A 17,312-nucleotide genomic window follows, 5' to 3' on the forward strand; every position below is an offset into this window, starting at 1 on the left:
TAGTTGTCCAATAACATATATTCACCTCTAAAATCTCGTAATCAACGCCCTGAAAAAAAGAAAAACGGAAAATTCACGTGGTGCCCTCGAACTTTGCCATTTTTCACGTGGTACCCAATTTTTTAAGTTTGTGTACATGATACCCTCCATGTTTGATTTTCATGCACAACATGTCCTTTTTGTCGCTATAAAAAAAAACTCAATTGCACATAACTCCTAGACCGGAATTCAGAATCAGCCAAATTTTTTCCTAAAATGATTATATCGTCATAATTTATGATTTGAGGACAAAAAAATTGTCGTCTGGCATTTTAAAGGTTTTTTTTAACGAAAATCTCAAATCAACCATATCTTCGATCTTAAATTTCCGAATGACCATTTTTGTTTTATCAATCTATAGATCGCGAAGAGGTAATCAATTTGAAAAAAAAAATAGTCAATTCCGATTTCTGGTCTATGATTTATGCTCAATTAAAAATTTTAAGAACGATAAAAAGAGCACGTTGTGCTTGAAAATCAAATCTCAAGGATATCATGTGCACAAACTTAAAAAATTGGGTACCACGTGCAAAATGACAAAGTTCGAGGGTACCACGTGAATTTTCCGAAAGAAAAATCCAACTAAAGATTAATATGTCTTAATAAAGATAACGTATACCGATGATTAAAACTGTCTTATTTCCTACGTTGGTGTCAATTTGTTTTTTCACTCCTAAGAACATACATTTTTATTATGTTTTTTTTTATAATTTTTTTTTTATAATGGAGGTGGGTCGTGTTGGTCGTGCCTTGTGCTAGCTCACCGTGCTTGGTGGAGAAAATGGCACGGCCCAGGTACGGAATGGTGGCTTCGTGTTGTGTTGTGCCGATGATATGAAATGGCCGTTCAGGCACGACCCACGACCTACGACGTGCTGTGCTTGGTTATGTGCTTAAGCAATCCATCTGTTAAGCCTTATTTCTTTGTATTTTGGGCATGTTCAAGCGTGCCGTGTTGTGCCATGTCAAATTTCTCAAATTTCGATCCATGCCCGATTCACGACCCATAGAGTGCCGTGTTGTGCACTTGTGCCATGTCAATCCCGTATCGTGCTAAAATGGACCATAGACCGTACCAGCCCAACAACCCGCGTGGCCACTCCCATCTCGTACTGATAATTTCCTCCAAAAAAAAAAAAATACTGATAAGGAAGGCGGAGACGACACCGTATTCCTCTCGTTCATCGTCTCCGAAGTCTCAACTGCTCTCTTTCGACACATTACCTTTCTCAGCAATCTGAAAATGGCGGCTTCGGCATTTTCAACATCATTCAACTGCTCCTCAATTCCTTCTTACAGAACTAAAACGACATCGTTTCGCCGAAGGTAAAGTTCTCTCTACACTTCTCCGTCTCCTTAATTACTCATCTAATCATTAATTAAGTTTTAATTAAGCTCTTGTTGTTCAATTCCAGAACCTCGATTCTTTCTGTTGCAACTAATCCTTACAACGATTCTTCTTCTTCTGGTTAGTCGTAATCTTTCTCGTTTACTAATTATTAATTAATTGATCAATTTTTTCAGTATTTTCTCTATTAGTGAAGATTGAACTGAAATTGATAATTTTTAGATGCATTTATATAGATTTGGTGTTAGTAATTTGAAGGACTTAGGTAGACTAAGACCGTGTTCTTTTGGACTTAATTTAATTTAATTTCGGTTCAGTTCGTTTTTATTCTTACCTCACTACCGGTCAGGTCAGTTCAGTTCAGATAGTTTCGATCGAAAAAGGATGGAGCTTAATTTTGATAGTGCTGAGGATCAATGAACTTGCTTAGTGTTTATATTAGTATTCTATTAGATTGAAATCAAGGAGCTTATTTTGGTGCTAACTTAAATAGGTGTTATAATTTAGGCGTAGTCGGGAGAGTCGTGAGGTTGAATTAGTCTTGCTTTATATCGACTTAGGGTTACAACATAGTCATTTTAGCTAGCACGAAACGAGCCACATAGCATATATAGATGTCGTCTAAGCTTAAGACGGTATCAAATGAGATTTTGTGTGTGTTAGTAATTTGAGTGGCTAAGGTAGCCTCATTTTGATATAGCTGAGAATGAATTAGCTTAGCACAATTTGGATATTTGAAATTGTGCTAGATAGCACAATTTGACGCTATTTGAAATATTTATTTTTTTTTTATTTAATGTTTTCACTTTTAAGGTATTCCGGACCCTTAAGTTTTACTTCAATTTTCAAAATCGTTTTAATCTTTATTTTCGATTTAAATTCTAAGTTTTTATAAAAGAAATCCGGACTTCGATTTTAAAACCTATAAGTTTAACTTGACTTTGTATTATGTTTCACTCCCCTTTTGTTTTTCACTTTTCCTTTTCTATATTTTCGCATTTTGAGATGTGCGTTCACCCATGGACGGTTCTAAAGGATGATTCATGTCAGCCGACCCCAAATCATTTTGTGATTAAGGCTTTGATGTTGTTGTTTGTTGTTGTAGCGTCGTTTGAAATTTGCTTATCTTGAATTTTAACTTAGTTTTGTTCGAGGAATGTGTGACATATTATTCCTTCTGGAGTTTCTGTCGAAACACCTTCCTTTTCAATCTGGCAGCAGTCCTTCGCAACTGATTTGACATCCAGAAGAGAGTCCTTAGGTCCCAGCCTTGAAAAAACTCGAAGCTACCTGTTTGAATCGGGGGTGTTGGTCGTGGAAGACCACTTCTAAATAGTTAGGTTGAAATCATCGATTTAGTGAAGTCGTGTGGCATCTTGTTTTAGTTAGCGGTTCTTCCTGTTCCGGAGAGCCCTCCCTCGCTTTGGTAATTGAAGTTAGGTTGAACTAATCGAGATTATGTACACTTAATGGACCGTTTAATGATATTACTGTCTTGTGAACAAATGGTGGATGAATGGCAAAGTATGATCTTGGAAGGTCTTTATGAAAAAAGTTCACTGTTTATTGCGTATGTGTTTGTGGCATTTGTGTTGTATAGATTGGTAAAGCGTACATAAGCTGTGATAAGCATAAGTACTTTCTGTATTTATCATTTTGGACCAAGGCTATATTCTTGTTGTTACTATATGCTTGTGCCTGTTACTTGAGTCACCGATGTATGTCACCTCATTTTGGTATTGATCAACCTTTCGAAAAGTAAAGCGAGAGGAGGCTAACTTGTAAATTACTCACCTAGTTGTTGAGCTGCATTGTTCTGGTTATTGAGTTGATTATTTTCTTCGTTACAGGTTTATCAAGTAAAATAAATGGGTTGTCTCCAAAGCTTGATCAGTCTATCCTATTGAATTCCGGTCTTAGGTAAGTCTCTGTCCTTCAAAATTGCTCTCATTGATGGAGTGGATTTACGTTAACCCTGTCACTTGTCTTCAATAAACATGTTTTATTTTTTGAGAGAGAAGCTCAGGGAAAATGAATAGACGAATTCATGTACTTGTAATTTGCTGGCATTATTTTTACAAGTCGTAGGCATATATTTGTGTCACTTAGACTCTCTGATGGTAATTTGGACACACGCACACACACACACACACACACACACACACACACACACACACACACACACTCACTAGCAGAAATTTGTTTGTAGTTCATGTGTATTACTTGCTGCAATATGACGAGATATGTTTTACTTTCACAGTTTTACCTCTTCACCCCCAGTTATGTTTTTTGCTGTCTGGCTGTCTTTACTTCATCTCATATTATGTTTTCTGTCACGTGGTTGTGTTTCATTCATCTCAAATTACGTTTCTGGCTGTTGTAGTTCACATGTTTAAAAATGGTGGTATGGGCGTGCTATACACAGTACACCACTATGGTTGGTTGTTTTTTAGATTTCTTTTGACTAGTGGGTTGTTGATTACTCTTACACCTTTATCTTGCATTGTGCTCCAGTAATGGACCTATCGAAGCCAGAAAGGGTAATCCACCCATGATGCCAGCTGTAATGACACCAGGAGGGCCTCTTGACCTGTCTAGTGTATTATTCAGAAATCGTATTATATTCATCGGGCAGCCAATTAATTCTGAGGTGGCGCAGCGGGTCATAACCCAGCTCGTAACTCTGGCAACTATTGATGACAAATCGGATATACTGGTATCTTTTTAGCTGCTACTATCTTTCATTTGCCTTTTGATTTGCATTCCAAAAATTTCCGTCTGACTTAAGGCAGCCATAATATGTGGCTGATGACTTCCTCCTCTATTTTACTCAGGTCTATTTGAACTGCCCTGGTGGAAGCACATATTCTGTCTTAGCAATATATGATTGCATGTCTTGGGTAAGCTTTTAAAAATAGCCTTGTATTTTTTACAGAACCTATTATCACATCCATAAAAAATACCATAGAACAAATCATGCACTTCCTCCTTTCCTTTCGGTTCTTCACACTTTCCAAATTTGTACTCGCTTCAATTTCAGATAAAGCCAAAAGTTGGCACAGTTTGCTTTGGTGTTGCTGCTAGCCAAGGTGCTCTTCTTCTTGCTGGTGGAGAAAAGGGGATGCGGTATGCCATGCCAAATTCTCGCGTTATGATCCATCAACCGCAAAGTGGATGTGGGGTACGGGCCTTTTTCTTGTTTAGCATTGGATTTTAGTGTGCTTAATTTTCATCCTGGATACTGAATCTTGACGTGTCTTTGTGATACTCGTTATTTTGTGCACATGTAATAGTTTTACGAGGCATATTTAACTGACCAATTCCTTCAGCTATATTGCTTTGAGTTGAATGTCATATGTGAGAAGTTAAAAAAAATCATTTTTTTTGGTCTGGAGTAAAAATTTCTTAATATAGGTATCAAAATTGTGTAATGATCCACTACCTTTGCTTCGTGAGTTAAATTTTGTTGTCTTGTTTTGTTTTATTATTCTTCTCCACTGTTTTCTGATTGAATGCCTTCAGTTGATAGCAGCCGTGATGGTACAACTGGTCTGTGGGAGATCTGAGCTTATTCTACATATTTTTGTAGGGTAATATTGAGGATGTCAGACGTCAAGTTAATGAGGCAGTTCAAACTCGACATGTTAGTACCAGCTCTTCCTATTAAATTGTTTATGAAGTATGATTATCAGCATACACTTCACTTGATGGGGTTAGACATGTATACCATGTGGTCGGATTCACAATTTTGTCAATCTCAATGTGGGGGATGATGCAAACATTCAGAAGAAATTAATATTTTTGCTTAATGATACTGCAGAAAGTCGACCAAATGTATGCTGCATTTACTGGCCAGACACTTGAGAAAGTACAACAGTACACTGAGAGAGACCGTTTCTTATCAGTCACAGAGGTAATGTTAACCAAATTTTGTAACTGTGCTATTGTTCAAGTGAAGAGGTGTCTCTTAAGTTCTTAGAGAAATCACATTCTGATTAACACATTACATAATATACACTAATATAGAAAAAGACTAGTAGCCGAGAGGGCAATTTGTGTAAACTGTAAACGTTTCCTATGCGTTTTCCTATCCTTTACGAATGAACTATTTTTTGTTACACATATGAGCCTTTGCTTGTACAAGAACCATGCAAAAAAATGTGTCACTAGTCCTCTGATTAATCATCATGGGAAACAAGACCTGCGTAAAAGTTCTTTCCGAAAGAAATGTATAGACATCCTCTTGGTCTTAACCTTGAACTGAACTTGTGGGCTGTGGCCTTTGGCCTCTTTATTGGCATCCATTTAATCTCATTATTGGGGTTGTAATATCTGGTTTCGGGTGAGGCCAACTTTTACAAGGTGCAATTGTAAACTTGTAACTCGTGATTCAGCTCGTGTATATAATTTGGGGTGATATTGGTGTCTCTTTTCTGGCTTATTGATTTTGTTCTGCTTGACACCTCAATTATTCTACTCACTCCTTTTGTAGGCTATGGAGTTTGGTCTTATAGACGGCATTCTGGAAACCGAGTACTAGCTACGAACAATGATGGATGCATGCATCTGATGCCGCAAGATTGTTTTGGAGGGCGCATCTTTCCTGTCACTGCTGTGCCCGTTATAGCTTAATGTACGATTTAGTAGTATTTTGTAGCAGTCAGATGATCCTGCCCAATTCCTGTAAATCTTCAGATAGAAATGAATACCTATTTCTGGAAATTCATTGGTATTACAAGTTTAAATTTATGTTTTTTTTGGTGGATATTCTCTCGTGTACCCTGAACTTTTTCGTTTTCTAAGGTGTACCCCTCGTTTTTCACAAAAAAAACTGACCGACAATAATTCTATGTTACGAGTTCAGAAAACGGTATTTTTTTTTTTTCCAAACCAATTATCTCGTCAAGGCCTTGAATTTGAAAAAAAAAAAAAAAAATCACCGTTTTTTGAACTCGTAGCCTGTAGGTATGGTTGGTCAAAGCTTTTTTAATGAATAAACGTTGACTGACCATAATTCCCGACTACGAGTTGAGACGTCGGTGAATTCTTTTTCAAACTGAAGACCTCTTAAAGACGGTCAATTTGAGAAATTTTTTTTATCACATTCTGAACTTATTGTCTTATTGACGGTCAAAGTTTTTTTGCAAGAAAATAGGGGTACATCTTAAAAAAAATGAAAAAGTTAAACAAGAGAATATCTTTTTTTTTTTTTTTTTTTTTTTTTTTTTTTTTTCTTTTTTTTTTTAATGCACAGGAGAAATCTTTCACTCTTCACCAGTGGGACGTGTTTAAACATGTGAATGCGATAAATGCTATGCGTCCTCATTTGGCCTTGGTCATCAAAACAATGACCAGCGCCAAAAGTCGGATAATTTGGCACAAAATGTTAACAACAAAACAAGATTTACTATTCGAATTTCAACCTACTCATATAGGAATTTTGGTCACGGTAGTGTAGAAGATTATGATAAAAAGGCAAACAGAGATGTGTTCTACAGAAACGATGGGAAAACATGATTTCCGTAATCTAGTATATTGCTGTATTCTCCCGACTTGAGCTATAATGCTGTGTAAATATTCTGGCCCTTCCAACCTTGTATAGCTTCCGATAAATGTGCTTCTATTTACCTAGAGCAACATAATTGCAGAACAAATTAGAAATAAAACTACGGTTTTGTAAAGGATACATATATACAGTAAATAGAGAAATATGCAGCAGCCAACGAAATCGTAATACAACCAAATGAGATGTGATCTGAGAATCTCAAGACGCAGTAACACTTGAGTCGAAAGTAAACACATGTACAGACTGTGTATTAGCAAAATTATATGGACTGCCTTCCAGCACTAACACTACTCAATGTAAAATGTCAATCAACTAAAATTTGAAGAAATAAACCAATTAAATCAGTGAATGGCCTTACCATAGTTCTGACGAACTGTAGTGAATCTATACATCGCCTTGACCAAGGACCCTTGTTTTCTCGACTTCAGAGAGCCCATGTGTCTATACAAAGCAGAGGTGGAAAAAACAAACGCATCATCAAAAAAACTCATGGGTTTTTCTATGATGTACCCCTGTGTTTTCCCGGGTTCTACAACCCTTACCTTTTCAAAATCACACAAGATGCCCCTGAACTCAATAAATTGTTCTACATATACCTAAATGCTAAAATTTGACAATTTTAAATATTTTATTTGGGCGGTTTAAGTTGATTACTCATCTAGAATGCGTAGAGCTATTAATATAAGGGATAATTCACGTGGTGCCCCTGAGGTTTGGCTTAATTCACGTGGTACCCCTGCGTTTAACTTTGTGCACATGGTACCCCCGAACTTTCATTTAAGTGCACCATCTGCCCTTATTGGTTTTTCTGTTATGACGGCGTTAGAACTCTTTGTCTTTTTCCCCCTCATATCCTTACTTTCCTCCACATTTCCCTCACAAACCAATAAACAATACTCTCTCCCTCTCTCTCACTTCCCCATTGCCCACTAATTACCACCATTGATGAACAACAAATTACTTCCCTATCTCTAACTTTCCCAAAAAAATATTAGCTTCCTTCGTTTTCCCTCCAATCTCCACAATTACTTCTATCAGACTTCCCCAATTGTAACCATTCACCACCATCCTCACACACATGTATTCATAATAAATTACTACTCTTTATCATTGTCCATTTTTTTCTCCCTTTCTTCCTTTAATCTCTTAACTACAAGTTATGCTCCTATTGAAAATGTCAGATGATGAACCAATGAAATGGGAAAATATGATGATGAAGAATGGCAAAAATGGTGAACAATCAATCTGAATCTGCATTAAATAAGCGGTTTCTTGCTTTTATTGAAATTAATTATTTGAAGGATCTGGGCATTTTGGGAATTATATTTGAGGAATTAGGTGGTGCGAATATGTGGCGACGGAGAAAGGTGTTGATGCTCTCGTTGTTGTCGATGGGGCAGATTAGAGGAGACTTGTCGTGGTGGTACGGTGGCTGTTGGTGAATTGGACTCGGGTTTTGATTCCGAGTTCAGTATTGAAGATGGAGATGGTGAATGCAGGTGGCTCTAATTAAGCCGGTGATTCTGATATGAAGATACTGCTGCTGGTGCGCCGACTCGAATCACGATGGCTCGATTGATGTTTGATTGGTGAGGTGAGGCAGTTGAATTGGTAATTAGTTGAATTGTCGATTGATGTCGTGGCCGAGAACTGTGAACCATGGTGGTGAATTTGGTGGTTATTAATGGTGTTTATGGAATTATGGATGAATTATTGTGGTGTGAAATTGAATAATTGTGGTGGATAAATGATAAGAAAAGCAAGACAGACAGTTTGGGAGACCGACTCAAAAAATAGAGTGTTGTAAGAAGAAAAAAGGAAAATTTTGAGGGAAAAATAAGAAGTGCTTTGTGAGGAGAAAGGTGAAGATGACAGTGGAGGTATATAGTACACTGTTAGTGATAGTGGGTTAACGGCGTTATAACAGAAAAAAAGAAAAGGGTAGATGGTGCACTTAAATGAAAGTTCGGGGGTACCATGTGCACAAACTTAAACGCAGGGGTACCACGTGAATTAAGGCAAACCTCAGGGGCACCACGTGAATTATCCCTTAATATAATCCTTATATACTCATCAATGCACAATTTTTGTGATAATATATGACCATTAAAAAACTCGAATTTGGACATTTAGGGTATTTTAGGAACTAATGTGGGAGTTTAGGGGTATATCAGATGTTTCTTAAAAATCGGGGGTATATGGTAGAATTCAGGAAAACACAGGGGTACATCGTAGAAAATCCCAAAACTCATTTACTTTGCTACATGTAAGTATATAACCATGGAAGGCAATCCAACAGGCGACAGACGACAGTCTATGTTTAAAAGGACACCAGATTTGTGTTCACACTTCTAAAGAAGGTACTTACACAATTTCAGTGTATCGCAATCTCCATGCAGGAAAGCCAAGATGACATCTTGTAGGTCCATAAACCAAAAGAAGATCAGGTTCAGGACCAGAACAACCTGCCAATAAAATACATGATATAATTCACTTAGAAACTAAATAAGGACACATTTCAAAACATATTTCAACTCAAATTGGGAAATAAAACAAACCAACGAGTTGTAACGCCTCGCTCAGGAGCGGCTCAGTAAACTTTGGCTTATCTGGATCACCCTGGTACTTCAGGAAAAGCAGATTTGCTGCTTTAACCACACCTTCCTTTCCATCGGTAACTGAAGTGAACTCAAGAGTTAACTGACCGGGTTCCAGAGGAGCACATGCCGTTTCAACTCCCTGCATATATTGTGCCATGGTGGTAAGATACTGACTGAGTTCCAACGAAAAAGCGAGGAGTGGCCGACAACCTAGGTTGGGTCATACCCCTAAAGATATTTTACCTGCCATGGTCTTGCATTGCACTTAGCTATGATAGTCTCCCTTGATTTCTTTAGCACCCCTGAACAACCAAATTCCCTGTCCGGTGATAATTGGAATTGCAGGAAGAATAAAAAGTAACTGCCAATAGTAATTTAATGGTTATTACATTCTTACCTTCTGCGTCGTAGAGACAAAGATGCCTTACACCAGTTGCAGCCACCCACTGTACCAGCTCGATAACATCTGAAATGTCGTGAGCTTCATCACTTTCAACCACTATGGCAAGGTATCGCACCTTGCCCGCATCAAGGGATTTGTACGTCCTCAGCAACCCATAGGAGATAAGGTAGCTTTCAAAAGTGTGAACTGCGTTCTTTATCAGGTACAATATAGTCACCAGAAAATGTAGAACATGCCACAGCAATTCGATCGCAAAATTACCTATCTGCAAAGACGTGTAAAGTAAAATGACAAGCACATGCAATCCCCTGTACATTCACTAGAAAGCATATTTTACCGAACAGCTTGACATTTGCATTTGTCAGCAACAAAAAAGAATTGGATTATGACTTGCGGTTCTTTAGACTCGAAAAAAGTATTATATGGCTCAAGGACACCATCCAAAATTTTCAATATTTCCACAGTCCACACAAATTTACAATCAACCAGCCTATAGCTCTTCCAATGAGACGATTATCCAGCTTCCAACCTAGAGAGATGACTTATATTGCTAACATCCGTATTCAAGTAGCCTGTAACCCCGCCCTTCCTATTAAGATACATGAAAATCCTAAAGATGGCTTAGTAGACAAGGCCTACACTTAGTGACGTAGGCACTAGGCAGTTACTGAAAGTCCAGTTTCTTATGCCGTTCTACTTCTATTACACTGTCTGGCACAAGTTCGATGTAAGTTTGCAAATAAACCAAGTATCTACCATCACCTTTTAAATTAGGATATGTAAAAAATAATTTCCGATAGCAAATTCTTGGTCATCTTTCTGCCAAGTTCTTTCACAAGTGTTATACGTATCTATTCCTCGGTAACACTCTCCCAAACTAAACATGTTCCACATGATTGACTCAGGTTAAGTTTACAAAAAAATATATCTGCAGAGAGAAACATGATGCCATGAACAAACTAAAAGTGACAATAACCATACTTATAAAAAGATTAACGACAATATACTCACTTTTCCCATCCAATAAAGCTTCTGTGATCCATCTCTAAAATCCATGAATCTACAAACAGAATACAATATCAAATATTGATAGAAATAAAATCAACTCAAATATTTCTACGGAGTTAGGGTCGATATTTGGCAGTTAAAGGGATTGTAGAGTAAAAAAGTTCACAATTAACTCTGCTGGCAGATTAAATATCATCAACAAGGGAATGCAGCTTCAGCATACAAGTAACAAACAACACCCGGAATCAAAGAGATCATTCAAACTACATTTTTTCAGCTCCTTTTCCTAATGAACTATCAAAACATCTAATATGTGTGATACCGCCTTTTATGGCATTAGTAATCAGTTCCGATCCATAAAAACAAACCCCCAAAATAAATCATCTAGGTAGTGTTTGGAAACACGGAATTGATTTCATTTTCTTGATTTCAATTGTAGAAATCCAAATGTTTGAATTCAATTCTAAATCCAACTCCAAAGTTGCGTTTGGGAAACCCAAGGGATTGGAATTGGAATTGGATGAAACGGATATGGGTTGAGGTCATGGGATATTTTATATTTGAAAAAATAAATATTTTCACGGAAAATGTTTGCGATCGGAAAAAATGTCATAAATAAAAATATTACGATGAAATTTGCATCACAAAATAAAACGTAAGAAGTGATGGAATTGAAATGACTACTATATGGTAGGTATTTGAGAGCCCTAAATTTTAACCAGCTTGGAATTGATGAGGAATTGAGTCAATTCCAATTCCAAATTCTAGGGGTTTCCAAACACTTAAAAATGTCTCAATTACGGAATTCAATTCCAATTCAAGGTTCCCAAACATACCGTAAACTTCTACTCCCTACATGAAGACTACAATTGGGCAATTGGCTACTCCTAAACCCCTCTAAACGGTTAAAAACCATTTTAATCAATACAATTAATCACATGTACAACACAACAAAGTCGTTTTCCGAAACAATTTGGCGTCGACTAACATAAATTTCTGCACCACTAAATCTCACACTGGCAAACTAGGGGAAATTTAGAAGGCTAAAAAACCTTGTTCCAAATAAAATAATGAGTTAATTGAGATTAATATTGGATTTTGCAGTTTTAGAAAGAACCCAAATCAAATAATAGGAATCCACAATCATACCAACTTCAAATTCCTCATTAATTCACCATTAAAACTGAATAAAGAACTTTAACATAAACAAACAAACAAATTGGCATAAAAAAAAAGTGCAAACTTTCTACAACGAAGAGCAAAAAAATCACAACTTTCAAGCAAATTATATAACAATAATAATAGAGTAATATTTGTACAGTGTAACAAACCTTTGATGAATAGATTGAGGATTCATGGTAGAAGCATAAGATGATGGCATGACCCACTGACTGAGTTCTGAAAGTACAAGTGTTTTCTGGGTTTGATACAATCCCTCTTGCTTGTGATGTCACAGCCTCACAGGCTTCTGAGAGGTCAAAACAGTGCCGTCACAAGTGAAAATCTGTGAATTTGATGCAAGTGACCGGAGATTGTTAGCACATTTACGAATTTAGTCAATTATTCACCAGTGAAATTGACTAAATTGCGAAATCAGGTCGCTCGGTATCATCATATATAATATCATCATGGCTTTTTTTTTTTTTTGATATTCTCTCGTTTTTCACAAAAAAACTTTGACCGACAATAATTCTCTGTTACGAGTTCAGAAAATGGTAATTTTTTTTTCAAACAAATTATCTCGTCAAGGCATTGAATTTGAAAAAAAAATTCACCGCGTTTTGAACTCGTAGCCGGTAGTTATGTTTGGTCAAACATTTGTTAACGAATAAACTTTGACCGACCATAATTCCCGGCTACGAGTTGAGACGTCGGTGAATTTTTTCTCAAACTGAAGACCTCTTAAAGACGGTCAATGTGGAAACAAAATTTATCGTATTCTGAACTTGTAGTCAAGAGTTATTGACGGTCAAAGTTTTTTCGCATGAAAAGAGAGGTATATCATAGAAAATGAAAAAGTTAAGGGGTACACGAGAGAATATCCCTTTTTTTTTGTCAAAAATTACCTTATATTTATATTTAGGTGTATTTGTAAAAATACTAGCTTATATTTTTTTTTTTTTCAACTACCTTTGTTTTCTTTATTTTTGGTCAATAACTACCTACGCTAAGAATCTAGACATATTTGGTCTATTTTCCGGCTTTAACATATCTCACATGACCTTTTTATGTTTTAATCTTACTAAAGCCCGATTTTGGGAAGTCATAGAGTACTTACGCTAAACTTTAGTAGATGTTTGTAGTTATTATTGAAATGTGAAATTTATTAATTTTGCTTAACTGAAGTTAAATTTTGGTTTGGACGCAGTTGATCATTGTTGTTTGATGTTAAGAAAGTCATGTGAGATAGGTTAATGTCACTAAATCGATCAAATCTCGCAATATTTTCAGCGTAGGTAGTTTTTGACCAAAAAATAGAAAAAAAAGGTAGTCTATATAAGGTAGTTTTTTTACAAATACCCCTAAATATAAGATAGTTTTTGACAAAAAACCCTATCATCATATCATATCATATATCATCATATCATATATCATATCATATCATATCATCATATCATATCATATATCATATATTTCTTTAATGTAATAGCCAAATGTATTGATGTGGCATTATAATTTTTTATCTAGAGTTGATGTGGCGCTTAAATAAAGCACAACTAAATAAGGAAAAAATAAAGACTAATTGAAACCTACCTTTAATAAAAAAAATTATTACTAAATATTATATTCAGTCTTTATGTTCAATGATCTTTAATGCGTTATAAATGTCTCATTTTATGATATATTAAAATCTATTTTGAAATACATTTTAGCTGAATTTATGAGACTTATAAATTACGGCTACAATTATAATTAAAAGAGGACTAACATGTGATTTTCAAAATATCTCTTACGAAATTATTATTTTTTTCCCGAGAATTAGCCAAAATTATTTTGAAAAATACTAAGTACTTTTTTTTTAAATAGACGAAATTTTAGCTTGCCGTAGCTTATTTCGAAAAGATTTCAACTACATTAAGATGTTACAGTATAAGATATAATTATTTTATGATCCCTATACCATTACTCAAAGTATATTATTGGACACAGATAAAGGAAAAACTGTAGCGCATATAAATTACATGTGACGAAACACTTTATATTAAAAAAACATAAATACCTTATTGGGTTCTTATATATTTGAGACAGATAAAGTTAATATGATCCTCAGTGTTGTTTAGGGCGTACAAAAACATAGTAGACTTATACACATAAGAAACTTTGTGAGTAAAAAATCGAGAATATACATAAGTACAAACTTCTTGATGCCATGATCACTTCACTTATACCAGATAATTTTTTTTTTATATGTCAATAAGAACAAATAAGAAATCATAATAAATGTGTATAAGGTGATCGAGTACACTAAAACAATAAAAAAAAATATTTAAAGCCTACATATTATGAAGGTCACGAACATGCTGAAAAAATAATTTAATTTCAATCTCAAAATATTAGTTTTTATGAATATTAATAATGGAATAACAATCTTTTATATTAAATATTTTAAAGCAGACCCGTGAATTTTCACGGGTTTAAACCTAATAAATGTATAATCGAGTAGTGTTCTCACATTTTCCGTCAAAAAAAAATTGGTCCATGTTTTAAGGGCCAAACCCTTTGGATCTAAATTAAGCTGATCTGAGATTAGCTAATTTTTCTTTTGTGGTTTAGTATACGGGAGTAGAGTGATGAGGCTGTCCTATTAAGATCACTTCCAAGCAAGGTCATGATTTTGTTGGGTCACCTCAATTCTTTGTTAAGCAAAAGATTAGGGTAAGATTATTGGTAGTCTTGAGATAAGACTTTGTTAAGTCTTGAGACAAGACTCACTCAAAACTACCAATAATCTACCCTAGTCTTTACAAAGTCTTAACAACGTCTGAAGTTGGTTTTAGAAATCCAAGACTCAATTTAAGACTTTGGGTGAGTCTTGACCCCACCTAAAGAAAATTTATCCAATAGGTGAACAACATGTGTCCTTTCTTTTTGTTAAAATAATAATCTGGAGTGAAAAAATAGAGTTTGAGGTGAGTCTGATGGATAATGTATAAAGTCTGAGGTGAGTCTGAGATGAGTCTGAATAATAAAGAAATAATAAAAGTTGGTGGAAAGTTGATGTGGCAGAGTCTTAAGACTTGGGAGGGTCTGACTGATCATCTCACCTTTAGGGTGACCTAAGGGGTCACCAAGGTAAGTGAAGGTCAATTTGTGACCTATTTTGCTCACCTTGACCTCTTTGGTGGCCCAGGAGGTGTCATGCTCTAATTGGTCCGCAACAATTGTAGGAAATGATTGGGAGAGTGGAAAAGTGAAAAATAGTTGAGTTGGTGATCTAGGTGGTGAACTTCTGCTTGAGAGGTGTAAGTGAGTCGAGATAATTAAAATAGGATTAAGGGCTAAAATATTGCCGACCCAGCTAGCTTGACCTTCTGCTTGGGAATGGTCTAAGCTGATACTGTATTTTAGTGGGTTAGAATAACAAAATTTAAAAGGAAACAAATTTAGAAATTGTAAATTAATTGGGTCGTGCCGGCTTCATTTTCATATCAAATGGAAATGGATCACGGACTCTTCAATCTAAACCCAGCCCAATTATATCTCGTATCGTATTCGTGTCGACCCACTTACATAATTGGGTCTCAACGCAAACCCGTTAACTCTGTGTCGGGTCCGTGTCGTGTTTTCATGTCGTGGTATGGAAAGTTTTAACTATATTTATGCGATGTAAGATAAAATAAAAAGGATTAATTTAGTAACTAGCTAGGTCATTCGTGTTATTTGTTCCGGTCATTTAAGACTTATATTTAAGATGAATATGTCTATTTTAAATACTCCTTCCGTTCTGGTCATTTGTTTATCTTTAGTTTGATGCAATTCAATGACCAAAGAAAGGGGAGATGACCAATTGTAGTTGTTGCGCGATTATTAGTGGATGACAAGTGGACATAATGGATGTGTATAGTCAAATTACGCACAAAAACCCTACTTAATATAGAAAGTTAAACAAATAAACAAGGCACTTTAAAATGAAATAGGCAAATAAATATAACCGGTACGAATGGAGTATGAATTTGTGCTTATATTTGGGATGGAGTAAGTTTTAGGCCTCGTTTGGTTCATATGGGAATCAAATGCATGTGTTAATTTGCAATGCACAGGAGTTTAATTCCAACATCACAATTCACATGAATAGCAAGAATCCGTTTGGTTGCCATGTTGGAGTTCTATTCTCCTAGGAGTTTTCAATGACCATGAGGGGGTAGGTAGTTAAATTTCCTCATCATGCAGGAGTTGGAAACTCCTTGAAGTTTGAAACTCCCCCATTTTACAAAAAATTGGGTAACCAAACAACCTGCAAAAACCACAATTCATGGGATTTTAGAATTCCCATAAATTTGGTGGGCAACCAAACGAGGCCTTAATGTTGGCATAATGAGGGCAATCAGTCAAACAATTCACCTAGCATTGAGCCTAAGTGCACGGTGAACTTAAAAAGAACTAGATAGATACTTTCTCTTGCTAGAATGATTCTTTTTTCTTTTTCTTTTTTTTCTGACCTTTCATTATATATATAAAAGAATAATGTAAAACTGCTGAGGTGACACAATCTCCTTTGAGAATTAAGGTAATGCAGCCCTCACATTCAACCTCACAAAATCAGTTTTGTTTGAGCCAATCACGGTTTTGTAATATGACCACATCAGCACTAAAAAAAAAAAAAAAATCAAAGTCCAATTAAATCTGACGCCCAATTAAATAGCAAATACATTTCCAATATTTTACCATTTCCCAATACTGTACCACAATAACTTCTCACCGTTGTTGATAAATTAAGGGGTAAAATGGTCTATTCGCTTTTCATTGAAGTCACTAGACATAACAATTTCCCAAACAAAAGCGTGCTCTACCAAAACGCAAAAGCAAGCCTGTAAAACTTCTACCCACACCTCTCAATCTCCCACCATTATTCAAATAACCATTACTCCCAAATCTTATTATCTAAGCAAATCTATATCCTCAAAACAAAATCTATTCACAACCACCTATAATACTCTCCTCTCTACATCATTCCCAAATTTCAGATCCCCACTATTCTACTCCCAGAAGCCGACGACTATTTCGACATAGGTCGACCATGGAGGAGCTGAAGGTAGGGGCGTGTTCATGAGGTCGTCGATGGTTTTCACGGGTCTCTGTATTTTGCAATCACCAAGCAGTCTAATATGATTTTTTATCACAGATGGG

At 35.8% G+C, this 17,312-nt stretch overlaps 2 protein-coding genes across 5 annotated transcripts; one reads left to right on the plus strand and one right to left on the minus strand.

Moving 5' to 3' along the window:
- The first annotated feature begins 1,130 nt into the window (after window positions 1-1,130).
- LOC141611218 (ATP-dependent Clp protease proteolytic subunit 6, chloroplastic) lies at window positions 1,131-6,154 on the plus strand. The gene is made up of 9 exons (XM_074429701.1): window positions 1,131-1,365; window positions 1,455-1,507; window positions 3,238-3,307; window positions 3,902-4,103; window positions 4,222-4,287; window positions 4,428-4,568; window positions 4,977-5,030; window positions 5,208-5,300; window positions 5,880-6,154. Exons 1-9 carry the CDS (start codon window positions 1,283-1,285, stop codon window positions 5,925-5,927), a joined length of 810 nt encoding a protein of 269 aa, XP_074285802.1. The 5' UTR covers window positions 1,131-1,282; the 3' UTR covers window positions 5,928-6,154.
- A 619-nt stretch (window positions 6,155-6,773) lies between these two features.
- LOC141611217 (uncharacterized) lies at window positions 6,774-12,551 on the minus strand. Of its 4 annotated transcripts, none has more exons than XM_074429696.1 (8): window positions 12,296-12,551; window positions 10,968-11,016; window positions 9,951-10,221; window positions 9,797-9,855; window positions 9,512-9,692; window positions 9,322-9,418; window positions 7,312-7,394; window positions 6,774-7,015 (listed from the first exon to the last, which is right to left on the minus strand). In XM_074429696.1, the coding sequence occupies exons 1-8, from the start codon at window positions 12,343-12,345 to the stop codon at window positions 7,008-7,010; spliced, it is 798 nt and encodes a 265-aa protein (XP_074285797.1). In that variant the 5' UTR covers window positions 12,346-12,551; the 3' UTR covers window positions 6,774-7,007. The 4 variants fall into 4 exon arrangements, with proteins under 4 accessions (XP_074285797.1, XP_074285799.1, XP_074285798.1 ...); XM_074429698.1 differs by lacking the exon at window positions 12,296-12,551 and adding an exon at window positions 11,131-11,295; XM_074429697.1 differs by lacking the exon at window positions 12,296-12,551 and adding an exon at window positions 11,138-11,246.
- Window positions 12,552-17,312: the final 4,761 nt, after the last annotated feature.

This window comes from Silene latifolia, chromosome 11 (assembly GCF_048544455.1).
Source record: "Silene latifolia isolate original U9 population chromosome 11, ASM4854445v1, whole genome shotgun sequence".
In the NCBI taxonomy this organism is placed as follows: domain Eukaryota; kingdom Viridiplantae; phylum Streptophyta; class Magnoliopsida; order Caryophyllales; family Caryophyllaceae; genus Silene; species Silene latifolia.

What these genes read in the sequence shown, in the direction of transcription:
- LOC141611218 (XM_074429701.1), top strand. Translation starts at nt 1,283, where the DNA reads ATGGCGGCTTCGGCATTTTCAACATCATTCAACTGCTCCTCAATTCCT. An exon ending in ATGACAAATCGGATATACTG is followed by an intron (nt 4,104 to 4,221) that starts GTATCTTTTTAG and finishes TATTTTACTCAG; the next exon opens with GTCTATTTGAACTGCCCTGG. An exon ending in TATATGATTGCATGTCTTGG is followed by an intron (nt 4,288 to 4,427) that starts GTAAGCTTTTAA and finishes CTTCAATTTCAG; the next exon opens with ATAAAGCCAAAAGTTGGCAC.
- LOC141611217 (XM_074429696.1), bottom strand. Translation starts at nt 12,345, where the DNA reads ATGCCATCATCTTATGCTTCTACCATGAATCCTCAATCTATTCATCAA. An exon ending in CCTCAATCTATTCATCAAAG is followed by an intron (nt 11,017 to 12,295) that starts GTTTGTTACACT and finishes TTCTGTTTGTAG; the next exon opens with ATTCATGGATTTTAGAGATG. An exon ending in AGCTTTATTGGATGGGAAAA is followed by an intron (nt 10,222 to 10,967) that starts GTGAGTATATTG and finishes ACGTCTTTGCAG; the next exon opens with ATAGGTAATTTTGCGATCGA.